Genomic DNA, 20,424 nt, shown 5'->3' with positions numbered 1-20,424 from the left:
CTTTTGCTTGATATGTTCCAAGGACAACGCTAATGTTACCAAAACAAGATGAAGCCCTATTTTCTACAGCTACAAATTCAGGAACTGTAGGTTTTATGAGACGAGTTTGATTGATCAGCTATACTGTATCATGCTTAAATAACGGATTTCTCAAGTCAAGATAAACGTACTTTTAAGAAATATATTTTGATCTGTTATTTCAGGTAACGTAGATAATATAGATCTGCAAAAGTAGCTTTGGAACAGGACTGGCACAGCAGCTCTAGAAAATCTAAAAGGAAAAAATGAGGCCAGACCTTTATTAAATTTTAAAATATGCCTTTGCTACACTCTTGTAAAGAGCCAAATCGGGTATTCAAGTCTCCGGAGATCACCAGTATAATTTCTTTATCATGTTCCATTTAAAATTTAATTATGTAGTCTACAACAAGAAGAATCTGAGTACTCTAAATAGGTCATGCAATGAACAATCTAACAATATTATGAAGTTTTCCTTATGAAGATCTTTCCTTTGATGTGCTGTTATACATAGAAAACCTTTCTTCGAAAAAACAAAAATCCATGGGCTCATACATATATAATAATGAAGTTGAATCAATTGCATTTTAAGTTTAAAATCAATTCTCTCTCTATTCTGTATTATCTAAACATATCAACGGAAATAAGCCAGTAAAGAAAAAGACACACAGTATAAAACCTAGCTATCAAGTTCTTGCAGTTAAACCTGTCATGTATTTGTTTCTAATTTATATCTTTCTACAAACACCATTAAATTTCCTTCTAACAGAAGTTTACAAAAATCAGTTTTTTCAATTTTTTCCATCTTGACCCTAAGCACTGATGAAATCTGTTGGTGAATCTTTTGGCTAAGTAAATCAGAAGAAAACGTGTCTTACTATTTAAAATAATTATTTAGAAAATGCTCAACAGCATTTGATGGCTGATGCCAACATGAAAAAAAACAACAACCCAGAACAACCCTCCTGTGTTTTAACAGGGATTATTTTCTTACCTTTACTTTCTGAACACACACTCATGAGTCTTAATTAGGATAGTAGAGAAAGAAAACATGTTTCCTAATTTATAAACTCTTTTCTGGGAAATAGAAGCACCCACTTTTTTATATATAATCCAATTAATCTGTGTATAAAATTTGGAAAGAAATATTTATTTTTATTATGTTGACAAAGCCAGAAAACCCCTGGAGGCACCATTAACCCTGAAAATGCTGACATCCTTCAGATGAGCAGACAAATACACAGCGTACCCTCTGCAGGGTTAAAGAAGAGATTCTTTTGGGCAAGTTTACTAATGAAGGAAAGGATTTGAGCAATTTATACCACGTATATGCTTATGACTATTTGTAAACAGAGAAAAGTTATTATGTTTAATTACATAGATAAGATTTAATATTCGGCACTGCAGCCGAGTGCCCCTTTGTGTTTGTTTGTCTTTGTCTCATTAGGCAAATGTGTGGCTAGCACAGCATCTACAGAAGAACACTTATTTCTTTTATATTTTGAAAATCCCACTACCTAAACTGTGTCTATTGAAATGAACCGTTTTGGGAAGAAAATCAGCATCGACAGAAGAAAAAAAAAATTCTTGGATTAGGTTCTAAATTTATGAACTGTTAATATCAAAAGTATTCATTTGCACTTTGAACAAAGAATATATATATATAAAAAACGAATCAACAAAAAGTAAATCAAAAAAGTCTACTGCTGAAACAAAAGCAACAACAGGTCACACCAGAGAAAAGCTTGAAGACTAGTAGAATGCCAACACTCACACAGCTGTAAACATTTGTTTTAATCTAGACAAAATCATTGGCTTTAATATTTATAATACAATTACAATGCCTCATGCACATTGCTCATATAATCTAATTTCTACTTGTGACATATTACCACCAGCCTTTAATTTCAGCTGTGGCAAGAACTGAAACACACAGTAAGGTTTCCATTAGCAGTGAGACAGAAACTGGATGCTTACTCAAGCTCCTAGTGTAGTTTTTTTTCCATTTTAACTTCAAAGCATTTAAAAACTACCAGGGAAGAATTCACTTCTGCTGCACAAAGGTTTCATATTTTCACTATATATTGTCAACTAATGCCAAGTCAAAGTGAAGTTAATGACATGCAGTGCAATCAGATTGGAAATACTCTATCCTTAAAAACTAGTGAAAACGGCAACTAAATTATGATGAAACATAGTAAATACCAATGTCTTCAAGGAAGGATTAACTAGTCAGCTGCTGTTGAATCTCTATTTTCATTTTTCCCAGATGCAGAATTGTAAGCATTCCTTTATGACTACAAAGAATAAAAATCCCTATGTGTCATGTACCACACAGATCATTACCCAGAGAATAAACAGAATTTCAGATGCCTTGTTAAACTGCACCAACATATTTCATTGCACATTTGAAGATAATAAAGGACAGGAAACCTAAAAAGAGGATAATAACAGAAAGACCTAGCTGTATTCAACTAGGCTGTATCTGCAAACATTCCTTGAAAACAACCAAAGAAAAATATCCATCAAATGAAGGAACAATACACCTTGTCACTGTATGTTAGAAATAAGTCCGGCCATGATTCTCACCATAAACAAACGTGGTTCGCCTGCTTTTCCAATGAACGAACATTTGGATCTCACATGACCCTCCAAAAAAGTTGAGCAGATTTTTTTTTAGCTGCCTTGGAATGAGAAATAGCCGATGTGTCAAATATTTTTACCACCATGTTGTTAAAAAAAATGATTTTATAACTGCAATGAGGATTTCAGGGTTTGCATTTTACACATTTTCATTATGAATATATGTCAAACTACAATATAATATTCACTGAAAAATAACTACGCTCATTAAAAAACCCACACAATTCAATAATAAAGAAGCTGGGGTGAAATGAGATGCAAAGGGACCACATGCATTGTTCCTGGATATTCAGAATGTAACCTGTCACTTAATAGAATTCAGGATGCCACTCCATATTTTTTTCAGTTGTTTGAATAATTTTCATCTCCAGGATTACAGCCTTGTAATTGTCTCCTCTGACCACAAGAAGGTCCTCTCTAAAGGTCGGAAGATCAGATCTATTTGGTTCTTCCGCTTTCCCAATGAAAGAACATTTTGGATTTGGATTTTCACAACTGACTTTTCCCTCACTGTTAAAATCTAAGGCAACATCGAAACCACCTAAAATGTACCTAGTTTGAACGTGGCAGGAAACCAAGTCTGGGATGCTTTTCTTCAGGTGGTAGCCAACTGAGCTGAACCTCAAAGCAGTTTAAACATGTTGATTTAAAATGATCTGTTCTTGGGGGCCACAGCACTTTACAGCCATTTTACTGGGTAAGGCAAACAAATCAAAACGCTGTTTTCTCCATATGTCCATGTTGCCTCCCCCACACCCTGACAGGCTTCTTTCAGCTACCAGAAGCAGATATACAGATTAGTTTAGAACAGCTTGCTTACCTTGGTAATGTTCCAGCTAACTCTGTGGCAGTCTCTCTGCAAGATATACAGAAGGGAAAATTGGTTAGAGTTTGCAGAGGTTATAACGTTTTAAAGACAAAGATCACGCACACCCCATATGTCCATGCGACAATATGCACAAGCATGTAATAAACAGGAAACACATCATGGTGGAGAGCAATACACAAGATTTTTATTAGTGCGAGTTCTGACTGTTACATTATCCAGGTGTAGTTTTTCTATCCATAAAATTATATTGCTATTTTAAATTCCAACTCTGCAGCTTCCTCCAGGGCTAGCACGAAGCGGTGGGCCCATTTCACAATGGCAAAAAGCTCCCATTTTCTATCTCTGCACCAGCTACTGGACACCAGCTAAATCTGTGATGTTACAGAAGCACCACTGTTTCAGGACTGAATCTTCCCACTCTAGGCCTTGGGCAGTGGTAATTTTTAAGTGGGAAGGACCATATTTGGGAGATGAAGCAGCATTTTACTGGCAGATAGATGCGAGTTAAAAAAAAAAAAAGGGGGGTCTTCCTCGAAGCTGTTCTTGGGTTGGTAATACATTTCAGGGGAAATGGATTGGTGAGCAGAAGGCAGGGAGGGTCGGCCAAGGTGGATGATTTATCACAATTCATCCCATGACTATCACCTCCACACAAGGGGTGTATATATAAATGTATCACTGTACTACTACACCTGCTCTCCACCTACTAAATCCATCTGGCCTGGATTTATTCCAGCATGCAACCCCGTAAAATAGCTTCAAACCATTCAATCAATTTTGGAATGTTGAACTAGTTTTTTTCCCCTCCCACCCTCTGTGTAAAACCCTAAAACCAAAAAACATAGGGACTGTTATACTGGACCACACCAATGGTCCACCTCGCTTAGCACCTTGCCTTCTAAGGTGTCCACTACCAGATTTTCAAACAACCACATAAATCTACACAATGGAGAACAACAGTAATACTTTTTCCCCCCTAACTTCTGTTAATATTCCAAAGCCAAGGTTCCCAAACTATGGCCTATGAACACTTGTCTGCAGAGAGGCCACTGGTTACATGATGCTGTCTCCTCATTTCCAGACATTGCAAGACAGCCTATGCTTTCCTAACATTACATTGAAAGACATTACATGCTTTCCTAACAGCAGTTTTCCATGTCAGCAATTGATGTAACTGTCATAGGTACACTGTGGAATGAAAGGGCATCTGGCTCACAAGCAATCCTTGGCCTTAAGAGGCAGTCCACACAGTGAAAAATGTAGGAACCCTTCCCATCATAAAGCATGATGGAAGATCTCATAGATTTCTACCCTGTCTGCTACAGCTGCTATATTCTTAACATAAATTTATATCAATAATCCTTTTTGAATCCTGCTAAACTCTTGGCCTCAACAACACCTTGTGGTAGCAAGGGTCACATTGATTACGCTTTGTACAAAAAGCTTGATCAGTTTTAAAATTTGTTGCCTTTTCTTTTCATTGGGTGTAGCTTTGGCTCTTGTATTATGACAATGGTTAAATCTGATCTACCTTCCTCTATGCTATTCATTATCATATACATACACACGGCAAAGGGGTGTGTGTGAGTTTGTGCAAGTCACCTCTCTTTTTTCCTGCCCTACTTTAAATAGTCAATCTTTTAAATCTCTTTTCATACAGAAGATTTTTGTTGCCTCTAATAATTTTCATTGATCTCCTCTGAGGCCTGTTTCTTGCGATATACTTTCCGAGATGGGATGTCCAGACGTGTACGGGATATTAAAAACAAAAAACAAAACAAAACAGGCTAATTGCATTACAATATTGTAAGGATTTTTCTTCAACCTTTCCATAATACAATTTGACATCTTTGGATATTGCAGCACATTGAGCAGTTGTTTTCCTAGAGCAGCCCACATGGATACCAATATATTTTTCCTCTGTGGTTACAGTTAATTGACAAGCCGCATGGTTCTATAAGAATTAAAATTGTCCCTTTCAACATGCATTGCCTTGCTCTTCTGGACACTGAATTTCATTTTTTTTTGTATTGCCCAGCTGCGGTCTTCACCAAGTCATACAGGCACATCCAGCAGGCTGGGGCCAGTGTGGAGCCAGAAAGACTTGTGGGAGGTTCAGGTGGAGTTCTGGCTCAGAAAGAAGCTCACCTATGCTTAGAGATGCACCATGTGGGTTGCTACACCCTTTTCCTCCTCAAGGTGTGCACATCTAGTCCTGTTAGCTGGTGCACAGGAGTAGAACCTTGGCACCTCCCCAGACCTCATTGTCCTCTTTGCTCCAGGAAATACAGAGACTGCATTCAACAACTGTGCAGGGGCAGGGGGGCAACTTACGCTCTTCGCCCTACCACACACACTTACAGGCCAGCCAGGCACCGTCTGGCCCTACTGAAGGTCCTAGTTAGCGGTATATTGCCATCAAATTCAACCCCAGTGGTATCAATCAGGTATTTAGCTATTCTCTATCTCAGACACCTATTATTAAAAGTGCAATAGTATTAGTGACCTGGGAGGAAGTAAAAGGATGGGTGGGTGGGTGGAAGAGGAATAGAGTGAGGAGAAGAAATAAAGGGAACTAAACCGGGGCAGCACATATTTGGGTTTGATTCTGTGCAGAGTTTTTGAGTAGCTATAATTCTTAGACATTTTATTTCCATTAGGCTCTACTGAGCATTGGTTTCTAGAGATTAGATTTCCCAAGTTTAACCCACAATCTATACAATTCAAAGTCACTAATGCATTAAGCTTTCTGTAACATTAACAGGGTCATTTCAGGTTTCAGAACTAACCATTTTCTAATACACTGTAATCCCCACCCTTTCCCCTTTTACAGAAGAACTTGTAAGAAACCTCCTGAGGTGGGAGAGGAGATAACGATTCCTTTTCCCAAAGGGACTGCCTAGATTTTAATCACAAGGGGTGATGATATGATCAAAACCAGAATTCTACAAACTCCAACGTAACATGTGGCCCAGTACTCTGACCACATGCTTGTACTTTAAAGAGCAAAGTTTATGCCCTGAGAAATGACAAGGTGAAGGAATGATAATTAAAAAGAAGTGGAATGCTGGAATGTGGAGTCCTGAACATAGCAAAGAGTAAAGACGTTAGATCTATAAAAGCAACCTTTTAATTTTAAATTAATTTCAAATTATTAATTTAAAACAATCGACCTGCATATCTCTGCAGCATAAACTTTTTATGGGATTAATTGCATTGTCAATTTCACATTTTGTAGATCAATTTTTTATTTTAACAAGAAGATGTGTTTTGAAATCATGATCAAATCCAAAATATAACTCTCTAACAAAAGCTTTATTTAAAACAAAACAAAACAAAAAAAACCTGGGAAATCGTGTTTCTCTCTATCTGAAGATTTTTGTCATGCAGTGCGAATTTGGGTAAGCAAATATTTAGCCCTATTAAAAAAAAATTAAGACCTAGCAAAAGCAACACATGACATTCCTACGAAATAAACCTGGGTTTCCCCTGTGAAAAATAAATCCTTGCAATGAGTGCCAATAAAAACTGAATATTTACTGTCTGCAGTTCTTACATTTACCACAGTAAATATCCTGCTGCAAGTATTGGGAATAGCACAAATATTAGTCCAAAAGTAAATTCCTGGTGCAGTAGAGAACAACTCTTTCTGGTGCAGATCTCTTATCTAGCAATACCCAAAAAAAGGTTTATTTCAAAAACAAATGGAAACCCATGCTGCAGTGTTTCAAGAAACAGATCATAGATTTATACAACGCATTTTCATATTCCTACTAACCCCAAGTGACAACCACAGTAAATCATCATTTGTGTTTATTGAATCTGTAGCAAAAATAAAAAAAAGTTTATTAAAAAAATAAGTCACTCTTGGATATATCAACAAGAACAAGAAAATATACTCAAGGGGAAAAAGCTACATAACAGCATGTTGTAAGATCCTGCCAAAAGTTTGGGAGGACCTTGAAAATCCAATGTAAAAGATCAGGGGTGGCTCTAGGATTTCTGCTGCCCCAAGCACGGTGGCACGCCGTGGGGGGGGGCGCTCTGGCGGTCGCCGGTCCCGTGGCTCCGGGGGACCTCCCGCAGACGTGCCTGCGGAGGGTCCACTGGTCCCGCGGCTCCGGTGGACCTCCCGCAGGCATGCCTGCGGGAGGTCCACCGGAGCCGCCTGCCGCCCTCCCGCAGCACGCCGCCCCAAGCGCGCGCTTGGCGCGCTGGGGTCTGGAGCCGGCCCTGTAAAAGATACAGGGCTGATTAACACTGCATACAGCCTCACTAAAGTCAAGGTGGGTGAAAAGGGTGTAAAACAGAACATGATTTTACCAATGCTATAAAATTAGGTTATAGCCTCTTAAATTGTCAGCTATCAGATCAGAGAGTTAATGAGCATACAGCTCCATTTGGGAAGGTGCAACCTAAATTGAACTGAGCATTTTTCCTTCTTTGACATGGCATGTATAAGTCAAGACTTCTCTATGTAACCCACTTCCATTAAGGGGAAGCAGTCTTGCAGGTTCCGCACATCCACCATCTGAAAGTTGACTCAGCTGAGCCAATCACAGCTCAGAAGGAGGAAAGTTATAAATATGGGAGTTGGATCCAGCCCTGTAGATTCAGCAGCTGATCAACCCAGGATCAAGAGATATGTCTACTGAGGAGGCTGCATCCCAACACCTGCATCACTTTGGAAACAGGCTGCAGATTCCCAAATCCCACTGGAAAAGAGAAAACAGGCAGGTATTGGCACAGTGGACTGAAACTGCTGCTTGCAGTGAGGATCTTCAGACTGTGGAAATTCTGGAGTGTTTGAAGGGAACTGAGAAGTTACCATTCTCTTTTGGCTCTGGAGAATCCAGGTGACACACATACATGGGTTTTGAGGCCTCACTAGAGCAACTGAGAAATCATCTCTCTGAAATCAGAGGGGTGTGTGCACATGTGCATGCATAAACTTGCATTCTTGGGGGGGGTGTGTGTGTGTGAGTAAGTGTGTGTGTGTGTGTGTGTGTGTAAGTGTGTGTTTTGTCAAATCTCACTCAACGATATGTACAATTAGAAAAGCAGGGAAATCTGTATAAAAAGCACTAAAATTCTTGTTGCCTACTAGTTTTGCTTAAGAAAGTTATTCAAAACTATTCCCAGTACTGTTTGCCAAGTGTTGTGTTTGTATTTGTTTGGTTTACTAAGAAATTGTATCGTTGATTGAGGCTGACTGGCAGCTATTACTACCACCTACATTCAGGGGGTTGTATTTCACGGTTCAAAGGTTTTAACTCTGCATGCTGCTTTTTTTCCTGAAAGTCCTGAAAGGACAGAATTCTGTCCTGTGCTTCTGCCAAGAGGTAAAATGAGGTGTAGGAAAGAGAGGAGCGTTGAGTTATTCATATTGCCTCAGGAGCCCTCTATATCCACATTAGGAGATTTATCAAGAGTAGATTTCAAACCATGTTAGTCAGAACCATGCTTAGAAATGGTTCTCGTTTCTCTAAAATGGTGCTTTAACACGATTGTAAAACCCAGTAGAAGACAGCACATTATCAGGTTATAACATGGCTTTTGGAACCACATTATGACCTGGCCACTGGGATTTAGGAAATTATTACAGCCTCTTTCCAGTAAGACCTGTGGTTATGTAAATATACTGATTTGAACACGATATAGAGCTATAAAAGGGGGAAAACACAAATACACACACAGTTGGACTGTTACTCTAATTCCCTCGTGATCTCCATCTGTGTTCTCTTCTATATTAAAAAAAAAATGATAAATTCTTCCGCTACCATATTAAACTCTTCAGGACCAATTCCTCAACTGGCATAAATCAGTGTAGCACTATTTAAGTCAATGGAGCTCTGTCGAGTCACTGCAGCTGTGGATCTGGCTCTTTGGTTTAATCATATAATTAAGAGGCTCATTTAGAGGCTGAAACACAAGAGCTTTTCCATCTTCCAAGGATCAGTCTTTGCACAACCAAAGACAACTGTGTGACAGTGCAGATGAGATCAGCTGAGGGTACCTGAACAACAGGCCCTGGTTGAAGAGGGTGTTTTCAGTTCCCACTTCTTGACTACAGAATTCACTTGACTTGCTGGTTGGCCAAAGCTGAAATTTGTTAATCCTCAGGTCGTATTACTCCAGGGATGGAGCAATTTGTAGAGGAGCAAGAGTTGGAAAGGGTTTTCATTTTGGTGACAATTCACACTGTTTCATTGTCAGGTCCTGTAGCTTTCTAAAGATTGTACAAGCACCCATAGCCCCAGAAAGGAGCCTTTTTACAAACAGAAATAAAGGAATAAAATAGAAGTAGAATTTAAAAAAGAAAATAATCCTATTTGACCATTTGAGTCTTTATGTATTTCTCTAGGAAAATCTGCCATAGGCATGATGTAACATACAAAAGAAAGCATCCTGTAATATTGTGGATAATGATAATCATAATAATTTAGATTTGTAACTTCCAATTCCTGTAAAAAGTATTCCATAACCTAGGGACTGATCTCATTGACTTCAACTGGGTTTGAACCAGACCCATGACAAACAGCTTTCCAGACTCCACGGATATACATGAACTAGTTCATCTCTTAGGTCATGCATTTCAGTAGTGGGTGAAAAGACAGTGACTATTCAACAGTGCAAAGCAAAACTGCACTATAATTTACATCAGGAAATGAAGAATCATCTGATTAAAACCAAAGGGGGTATATTTAAAGCAGGAAAGAATGTGACTACCTAAACTGGAATTTAACCAGGACATTGGAGTTAATACTTCTACTCTTGCAGAAATGTGCCAAGGGATCTTTCATGACCACAAATGGTCAGGCCATTGATTTTACATCTCAGGGCTGGTCTACACTACGGGGGGAAATCGATCTAAGATACGCAACTTCAGCTACGTTATGTCGAAGTATCTTAAATCAAATTACCTACTGTCCTCACTGCGCGGGATCGATGTCCGCGGCTCCCCATGTCGACTCCGCTACCGCCGTTCGGGTTGGTGGAGTTCCGGAGTCGACAGGAGCTCATTCGGGGATCAATATATCGCGTCTAGATGAGACGCGATATATCGATCCCCAAGAAATCGATTGCTACCCGCCGATATGGCGGGTAGTGAAGACGTACCCTCAGCTGAAAAATGGCACCCTCAAAGGCACTGTCTTGTGTCTCCTCATCTCAGTACTGCAGTGGGGATTGGTTCAATAGTGACTTAAAGGAATGAATGGCACCTACTGAAACTCCATGTTGAGATGAGAGATCTTACTGATCTTAATATGGACACTTCCTTGGTTTGAGGGGGATTTCATCACCATAAACAATTTCAATAAAGTATGTAGTTTGAGTTTTTGTCTAAAACTTTGAAAAAAAAATCTTTTGTATCATCCTGGCTCAGATTTCTACAGGAGGGCTATTCTCTCTTCTATGGATTCATTTACCCATTATTTTGTTTACTTCTACAATGCCCCCTCTTCAGAATTAAGCCCTATAAATAACTAAACTGATATTGGCAACAATCAAAATGGTTACAAATTATTTTATATTTAAAAAGTTAACCTCTTTAAGAACTTTTGGTTTTTCTTTTTATTGATCACGAACATAAAATATGGCCATATTGGGTCAGACCAATGGTCCCTCTAGCCCAGTATCCTGTCTTCCGACAGTGGCTGGTACCAGGGCCTCAGGGGGAGTGTACAGAACAGGGCAATTTTGGAGAGATTCACCCGTCTCCCCCGCTGGCTTCTGGCAGTCAGAGGTCTACGGGTTACATCCGTAACCATCTTGGCTAATAGTCACTGATGGACCTACTCTCCAAAAATCAAGGATTTCCATGGTGTAAAGGTTAAAAAGTACTAATATCTGTCCTGACTATTGAACACACACATGCACTTAATTATGATAGAGTCAGCTATCAAATGGGTATCATAATTAGGCATGGAAAGATTAGATTTTTAATTAGTAAATGTTGGTAAACATTGATTTCACCATACACACACAGATGAAAAAAATACATATTTCTTTAAATTTTTATTATCAATGGAAAGAAAAATATTGCTTGAGAATTTATAAAAGTCAAAATCCTGTGATTTCAACTTTTGAATTAGGCTAGTTACCAATGGACTAACTAATGAATACTAAAAATAAGTGTGACTTGTTGATTTAAAAGGACTTTGTATATTTTGAAATGTGATGTTGACAATTTTAATGGGTCATAAAGATTTAACTTTCTGGGTCTCAACCTCTACTGTCATTAAATAACTAACTAACTATCTGACTCCCCCATAAATTCCTACAACTGTGAAAATTTAAATAGATAAAAATTGGAAAAAAAAGCATAAATCCCATCATTTTATGCAACTTCAAATTAAAAAAATGAAAATCAATCTAAAAAGTTTGCTTAAAAATAGACTGATGTCAGTGAAAATTATATATTAAAAAAAAAGAAATAGAATTCCACTAAGGCTACTGATAATGTTTGCAATAGTATTATTTGCACATACTGTTGCTGAGCTTGATGTTCAAGCACAATATGAACACACTTTTTAGGAAGTGAGGTAGCAAGTTCACATGGATAGTCTATTTCTGTACAGGCTAACACTTTGCAAAACTAGCTGACTGTGATAAGACAGAGGACATGTGCAGACGTGCTTCTCATTTGCCCCAGGATGATTTTTAAAGGCAGTTGTTTCCGTTATTATAACTTTGCTACTCCAGCATTTCTGACTTGCATATATTACTAAATTTTAACATGCTTGCACCACGCAACGATATATTTGCCCTCAATACAATATACATTCCGATAGACTTATACCATATTTTCCATATCCTTCTAAACATGAATATTTATTTATTTTCTAAAATTCTGGCTGCATTAAAGAAACAACTATTTAAGAAATGTGCTATAGGTTAGAAGGCTTTTTATAGAGTATAGGGAAAACCTCTGATGCCTTATGATTTGTATTACTGTAGAATGGAGAGGCTAGGGTGACCAGATGTCTCGATTTTATAGGGGCAGTTGCGATATTCAGAGCCTGGTCTTAGACGCCTATTACCCTCCATCTCAGTGCTGATTTTTCACACTATCTGGTCACCCTAGGAGAGGCCCAACTAGTACCTTGTACTAGGTACTGACCAAACACATATTTTGAGACAACCCTCACCCCAAAGAGCTTATGATCTATCTACATAGAGAGGAGCCAGACAAAAACGGTGGGAGAAAGGCAGTATTACCCTCATTTTGCAGATGGGTTATGGAGGCACAGAGATAATGTAAATTACTCAAGAAGATATAAGAAATCTGTAGCAGAGGTGGAAATTGAAACCGGAGCGCCCAATCCAGTGCCTTAGCTGCAAGACCTTCCTTCTTTGTGTACGTGCAGGCTCTACTGGTGGGGTTTCTGTGAGCAAGGCTGACAACAGGACTCAAAGGAAAAAGCTGGAGGGCCTAGAGATCACCACAGGCAAAGTGCAGTATTCAGCTCCCTGGGGACACAGAAGGGATGGTAGGGAGGAGCATGCAGGAGGATTTGCTCTGTTGGGGATCCCCCCTATCCTCTTTCTACCTACGTAGAGAGAAAACAGGGGCTGAGATTCTCCAGCAGCCTCAGGGGTCTGTAATTGCTCCATGGATAGTGGTGGTGGTAGTGGTGACATTCCTCTCCTCTATCCCCACATGGAGCAGAGCAGATTATTATTTCCTTACTGTGGTAGGTAGAGAGAATTCCCGCTAGTGCTAGCTACACACGTCTTTGTAGAAAGTTTGAGGGGGTGACCCACACCAGATGTCAGATAGAGATGGAATTAAGAAATTATGACAATAGCCCTGCATGCTGTGTTGACACTTGAGGTAAAATGCTAGTGCATCAGATTGCACAGGTGTAAGTGACAACAAGACAGTTGAGAATTAAGCCCTAGATCTTAATAGTTTGGGATCAGACTGTGCCTCAGATGCACAGATATATAACTGAAGGCAGAATTTGGCTCTCAATAGGTGAACACCTAACATGACATCTAATCATTGTGATATATGAAATAGACCAAACAACTAAACCTAAGTAATACTGCAAGGAGTGGGCATACCTAGGCAGAAGGCTGGAGTATGACCCATTATGGTCTTTTCCATCTCTGATTGCTAAGGTTCTGTATAAAATCTGGATGTATATCTTCTGATGCTGAAGACAGGCTTTTATTACATTGTAAATACTTGTTCTCGAATGTGTAATCTGTACGGTTGTTGTTTTTTTAAAAAAACGATTTACACTTTATTGGATAAGATATGCAGAATGTTGTGCACATTTCAGTTTAATCATGAACTTGTTTCCTTTTAATTTAGATTTGGGTTAAATCAATGGACTTTGCAGGATTTTACACATTGTAATAGCCTAAAACCTGTGGGATTTCATGGGATTGGACATTTTCACTAACCCACACTGACTTGGCACCACTGAGGGAGCTTTGAGCTTAGTCAAGTGCTGTAATTTTGGAAAAGTAACCCTTGATTTTCCTCCAGTGCCAAGTTTAAAGAAATTTATTTTTGCCTCTGATCTAGAGAAATATAATTGGACTGAAACAATTACATTAAAAATGACTGATGGGCAAACCCCGTAAAGTTTAGAGATTTGTTTAAGTGCCTGTAAGTTCAAATGCTGATTGGAACCTTATTTGAAGTAAAAGTGAGCACATTCATGAACTCTGAATATTTGAACACACCCTTTACATTCAGGGGAGTTTGGATCTAGATTAGGTACCAACGGGAGAAGTACGTTAGGAGTACCTAAACTAGATTAGTTAATAGATCTGAGGGGACACTTTGGGGGTCTCTCTCTGATTTAATATGCACACTTCTTGGTTCTGCAAAACTGGGTTGCCAAACACAAGACAATAGGCTCAATATTCTTGCTACTTCCTGCTTCTAATTCGGAGAGCAGCTACTTTCACTGCACAGAAACAAGAAAGTACCTGAAATCTCATGAGAAAAATCTGTTCTCATGGCCTCATTGCATTGTCTCTGGAGCAAAGATGATGAAACACTTTGGGAGAAACAGCCCAAACTCAACGAAGATAATAGGACACTAAAATAATATGACTGTGTAAATAATACCTTGTATTCCAATCATTAACATATTTAAACATTTGTCCATCTGTTGTGTTAGTTATTGTGTGTATCCCTTATTGATTAAATCAAGAACAAAGCCATTATACACAATCACCAATTAATTATTTTATTCCTGATATTATTCCCCTACACTCTTATCCCAGGAGGGAAGCGGGGTGGAGGAAGTGAGCTAGATGTTCTGTGGCCTACGACGTGCAGGATATCAGACTGGATGATCATTATGGGCCCTTCGGACGTTAAAGTCTATGAGGTGATGGAGATAGTGAGTAAGGTTAAGATTTTGCTAGGGTTATTTTTAGTGAAAGTCAGGGACAGGTCATGGACAATAAACAAAAATTCATGGAAGCCCATGTCCTGTCCCTGACTTTCACTAAAGATAACTAACAAAAATGGGGCTGAGTAGGGGAGGAGAGCTCCAGCACTTGCATGATTTTTGTATGTATGCTGAAGTCTATCCCTCTGGATTGAGTTACCTGATTCTTCCATGACTCACCACATACCACAGTTCTTTTAGTCACTATTTTTCGGCTGTCGTGTTTTCTTTATTCCATCTACAACTGCTTTAGGTTTTTTTTGGTCTCCCCCCCAGAACCATTTAAACAATACGGTCAAATTCTGCCCTCACTAACTAAATTCTGCCACTGCACAGAAATGGAGTATGAATGGATGAGAATGTGGCTACAATCTGGCCTATTGCATCATTCTGCCTGCATGGGGGGGGGGACCTATTAGAGTTTATGCAGTGTTGCTGTAGCTGTGTAAGTCCCAGAATAATAGAGAGACAAGGTGGCTGAGGTAATATCTTTTATTGGAGTAATTTCTTCTGGTGAGACAAGCTTTCGAGCTACATGGAACTCTTCTTCAGTTCTAAAGAAAGAGTAAATCTGCTGACCAAGCTTCTTGGGGAAGCCAAAGTGCACAAGTACTACTTTTCTCTCACTAGTTTATTAATGGTTTTATGGATTTTTTTTTAATGTCATCAGGACATACATCTAAGCTAGGCCTTTTCTCCCACATGAACCTCCAAAACAATAGTATGTTCTTAAGATAGTTTGTGCCATTAAGGAACTATTAGGCTGCAATACATAGCTGGTACATCTATTAATCATCAGACCATTTATGGTCTGTAATTCCACCACAGTTAAATACCATGGGCTACTAAGTACCTGAATCAGCTATTAGCAAGCATTCCTGCTCATTAAAACTCACTTATTTAGACTTTAGCAATGGTAAATGTAACCAGCCCTGGAGGAGTGTCATAGTGCTTGGAAATGGCACATTAAGCTTCATTTACCCAGCTACATTCACAGACAAAAGGGAGTGGGGGTGGGGAGGGGGGGAAGAGAAGAGTGGAGCCACACAGCAAAGCTTAGGAGCTTTTTGAAGCTGCATTAGGAAAATGACAAATCTTTCAAAGAGAGCTATAAAGCTTGCTCAAGTACAACAGTTCTGCAAACAGCTATTTATCATAGTTTGTTGAAAAGACTCCTACATTTAATACTATTGGACTGTGAGAGCTGATTATTAAATGTAATTACAGAAGTAGCACAGAAATAATATTTTATTGGAGAGCACAAGCAATGCTTATGTATTAACAAAGGGGACTGGTGAACATGTTTTGCATTCAGAATCATATTATTAGCTTTTCCAGGGACACATACACAAATGTATACACAGTTAATTCCACATTAAGTAGCTTCCACTAACTAGCATTATCCTTCAAGATGTTCAGATCAGGGTCAATCCATCCATCTATACTTAATGTCAGAATGATAAAACTGTATCCAAATTGGATGCTATTTGGATTTCAGCCTTTATATATTTTCTGTTTAATGAAGAGGCATAAAAAAAAAACCTGTTGTCAAGAAATATTACTCAAATTGGCTCATTAGGAGCCCTGTAACAGTTATGCTAATGCTATAGTGCAGCCATTTGAAATGAGCTCTTTCATTCAGAGTCTGCCAGTTGTCATGACTGCTCTCCCTCGATTCTCCCTTTACTAATTCTTCTGCAACAAGTTCAAAATTTTTATGCTTAACTCCAAAAATAGCTTCACCCATACCTTCAGCTTTACGTTCATTCATTCCTTACCTGACTATTCACTAACCACCCCTATTTACCCCTTTTGCCCTCCTTCAGTCTTTAGATATCTTGTGCATCATGCCTTAGACCCGGAACCCTTTTCCAACTCCTTGTGCATCAACCTACTACTCATCTTAGATTGAATTATTCTCTTAAGAACATGCAATATTTCTGCAAAACCTTTGAATGATTGACTATCTCCCAAACATATCTCCATCTCTTTAAGAACTGACATTTGCCCTGTGTCCCCAAACTACAATGCAGTGTGATTTAGATGGACAGCTCCTTAGATCTGGGACTATAATTTCCCTTTGTACATGCATTAAGCAAGCTGATGGCATGCAAAAATAAATGAAACCTGATGGTTCCAAAATTATACAGCTCCTATTTCTGGTCTTAAGATTAGTGACCTATTAGATCTGAAACCTGAAACAATATGAAGAGGTTGAGAGGTTTGAAATATTAGAAGCAATCCTGGCACAGGCAGATGAGCTGGCAGAGCCCATCTGAAGTGCTCAAAGATGTACAAGAATGGACATCAAAGACATGTGTACACTGATGAATAGTAGTTTACATAAGCACATGCCCCAAAACCTGGTGTCTTAGTCCAGGCGCCTAAATCCATATTTAGGCACCCAATAAGAGCTGTGTGATGTTTTAGAAGATCTGAGTTTCATTGAAGTTAACAGGAGCTGCATGTACCCTTTTGAAAAACTAGGGCACTCTTATTTAGGTGAATAATACGGAAACCATCACCTAACTTTAGGTACCCAAGTTCATGGATTTTTGCCCAAGAACACTTTTCCTGAAAGTTAATGACTTGAACCATTAATTCATAGGTACTCAGGCACCTGAAGATGCAGATGGGTACCAAGTATGCTTTTGAAAAGTGCCTAAGCAGGTTGAAATCTATGGGAGTTAGGCTCTTTTCCACATCTATAGGTGCCTAAATACCTTTGAAAATCTGGCCCATGCAGGTCCAAGCACCGGTTTTTAATCTAAAAACTGACAGCTTCCTTTGGAACGTGGCCATTTTGACTCAACTGCAGAGGATAACTCACGGTGGCAGAACCTCCCCATTGGCAATTATCTCCCTACAATAACCATGAAAACCAAAATCAAATCAACAAGGATGGAATCAAAAGTAAAAGAGCTAAATTATACATAACAGCATTCATAAAACTCTCTCTCTTCTCTTGAAGTTGCTTGTGCGCACTATATATATGCCAGGATTTCTTAATCTACGGCTAATGTGCTGCATATTGCAATTGTGTGCAATTACAGTTAACTATAATTAAGAACAATTACAGCTTTTATTTCTCCACTTGTTCTTTAAAAAGCACATTTGTAATAATTTTTCCCCCTTTCTTTTTTAAAAGGTGAATATAATTATACATCCCTATAACATCTCCAATAATTAGTTTGACTCAAGTTGCTTCTGGAACAATTTTCATTTTAACTGTCAGATCTGCCAGCTATAGTCAATAGAACACTCTATAAAAAAAATCATCATTAACCTGTTTCACCCCATAAATCTGTAAAGGAACTTGAACAAATTGAAGGCTTCATTGCTTAAATGCTTCAAGGCCAAATTCAGCTTGGAAAATGCTTTTTTTTTTTTTTTTTTTTTTAAAGTAACATTTGAAACATTGCGTTTGGATGTTACGGTCAGCTTGCTTTTTTATTATCATTATTAAATTAAGGTTGGTATAAAAGGCACGTTATGTGTCTCTATTTTATAGACTACTTTCCCATCACTTCCCATTCATTAAAGGATAGCAACTAAATCTTTGTTTAGAAGCTACCCCGATTAGTAACCATGCAAGCTGCAGGGGAAAGTAATTAAATTTAATAGAAGCCACCCTCATTTTTGAAGCTGCCCTCAATTTTAAGCCACAGAAGAGCAGCAATTAAATGTTATGTATGCCACAGCTTCTTCTACATGAAGATATGTCACGTGAAATTCTCCAGGTGAGTAATGCATCATTTCCTAATGTTACAAAATGAATTCATGTCCTGACATAAACAGAGATATCAAATTACACGTGCTGGGTGATACTGGTGAGCCCTTCCAGTCCCATATATCTTCCACAGGATGGAGCCCTTTGGGTACATAGATAGCATGGACTAGTGGATTGGGAATCAGGAAATCTAGGGTTTTATTTTTGGCCTTGCCACTGACCCGCTGTGGGAACTTGGAAAAGCCACTTCATCTCTGTGCGCCTCTGTTTTCCCACCCAACGTTTGCCGTGCTTGTAGAACACGGAGCCGATGGAGGGCCAACCTTTGTCGGGGCACTGTAAGCAATGCTGTAATACAAATACTGGAAGATATTATGAAAGTAACCCATTCACTTATTACTTTGTGAAATTAAAGGAATGCCTTTAAATCCCCAAACCCGGAACACCCCCTCTCTCTGGTATTCTTGAAATCTTAAATAAAACCACAATCAACCAAAAATCCACTTTATCTTAGGCTTGGCAACATTAATCATTTAACTCCTTTCCACAGACTTAACAACTATGACAGAGGCCAGTGGAAAAAAAATATGATCTCTTGCAATCATGTATATGCATTTAGCTGAAGCATGACATGGTAGCTAAAGTAACCATTGCCTATATTTCTAGGTGCAGATGAAGCAGACTTGACTTGCTGGATAGAGCTCGTTCTCCCACAGAGTCAGATGGATTTAACTGATTAACTGTCTTTTAAAATTAGTTGGAATTATGGATGTGAATACCCCTGCAAGAATGAGATAAAGTGCTCCGGGCAAAGAGAATGTGTTAGTTTTTTTGTTTGTTTGTTTGTTTGGGTGGTGACATTCATGCACAATAGGCTTCTAGGTAGTGGGTTTGCAGAGGTTCTCTTAAAAACAAAAAACAAAAAACAAAAAAACTAAGGACCTCCTTCCCACCACCAATCTTCTAGGCTCTTATCCCAAAACTGGGACCTGAATTTTCCATGAAGGTTGAACAAAAGTTTTGTAATTAAACTTGAGACGAGGCCTACAAAGCCAAAATTTGGCTAGGTATGCCAAAAGACTTCATAAAGTTAGAAGTTTTCAGGGCTGCAATTCTGGTGAAACTGGGGGCCAATGCAACACAAAGTAAATCTCAGTGAGAAACATTTGAATCCTCCTCTCAAAGCGCAAATCATGCTCCCTGTCTTGTAGATGATTACCTTTACCTTAAAGAAAAAGAAAGAAAGAACATAAAATACCCACGAGAAAGAAAAGCGGAGGATCTCTTTAATTCTTAGATCCTCCAAGTTTAATCCCTCCATATCAGACAGACAGACATTGTTCATGCAATGCACAGAAGTCAGGATCATAGCTACAAAGAAAATCATAGCAACGTAAAATATATCACATGGCATGTATCATGGAAAGTGGGGCAGGGTGAAGAAGCAAGAAAAAAAAACACATAAAACAGAAATACGATTCACTCAACTGACATGAAGTTGAGCCACAAGTTTCATGTGACTTTAGCTTGTACTCAGAATCACTGCAAACAAAAACAAACAAACAAACGTTCAGAACAGTAAACAAGAAGTAACTAGAATCATGGATATTTGGATGTTGCCCTGAACCAAAGCTCCAGACCCAAACATGCACAAACATTAGGTGTGTTTAAAATCGAGATTGAAAATGTTTAGCCTTCAGCCCATTGCCAATGTAAATTGTAAGCGATTTGGGGAAAAAAGCAGCTAGGCCTGTTCAGTTCATTAAGAGAGTGGGAATTTGTTT

The 20,424-nt window shown here is 38.7% G+C and overlaps 1 protein-coding gene across 3 annotated transcripts in view; it reads right to left on the bottom strand.

Annotated features, from left to right (window-relative positions):
• Positions 1-20,424, bottom strand: part of CELF2 (CUGBP Elav-like family member 2) — a 451,780-nt gene that overhangs the window by 360,616 nt on the left and 70,740 nt on the right. For all 3 annotated transcript variants that reach the window (XM_045029015.1, XM_045029013.1, XM_045029014.1), the window contains exon 2: positions 3,482-3,517. Coding sequence is in view for 2 of the 3 variants with exons in the window: in XM_045029013.1 (XP_044884948.1) it covers positions 3,482-3,517 (36 nt within the window). In the remaining variant the exon portion in view is untranslated. The remainder of the gene's footprint in view (positions 1-3,481; positions 3,518-20,424) is intronic.

This window comes from Mauremys mutica, chromosome 1 (assembly GCF_020497125.1).
Source record: "Mauremys mutica isolate MM-2020 ecotype Southern chromosome 1, ASM2049712v1, whole genome shotgun sequence".
In the NCBI taxonomy this organism is placed as follows: Eukaryota; Metazoa; Chordata; order Testudines; family Geoemydidae; genus Mauremys; species Mauremys mutica.
Note: the sequence above shows the minus strand (reverse complement) of the source record. Positions and strands in the feature narration are given on the sequence as shown.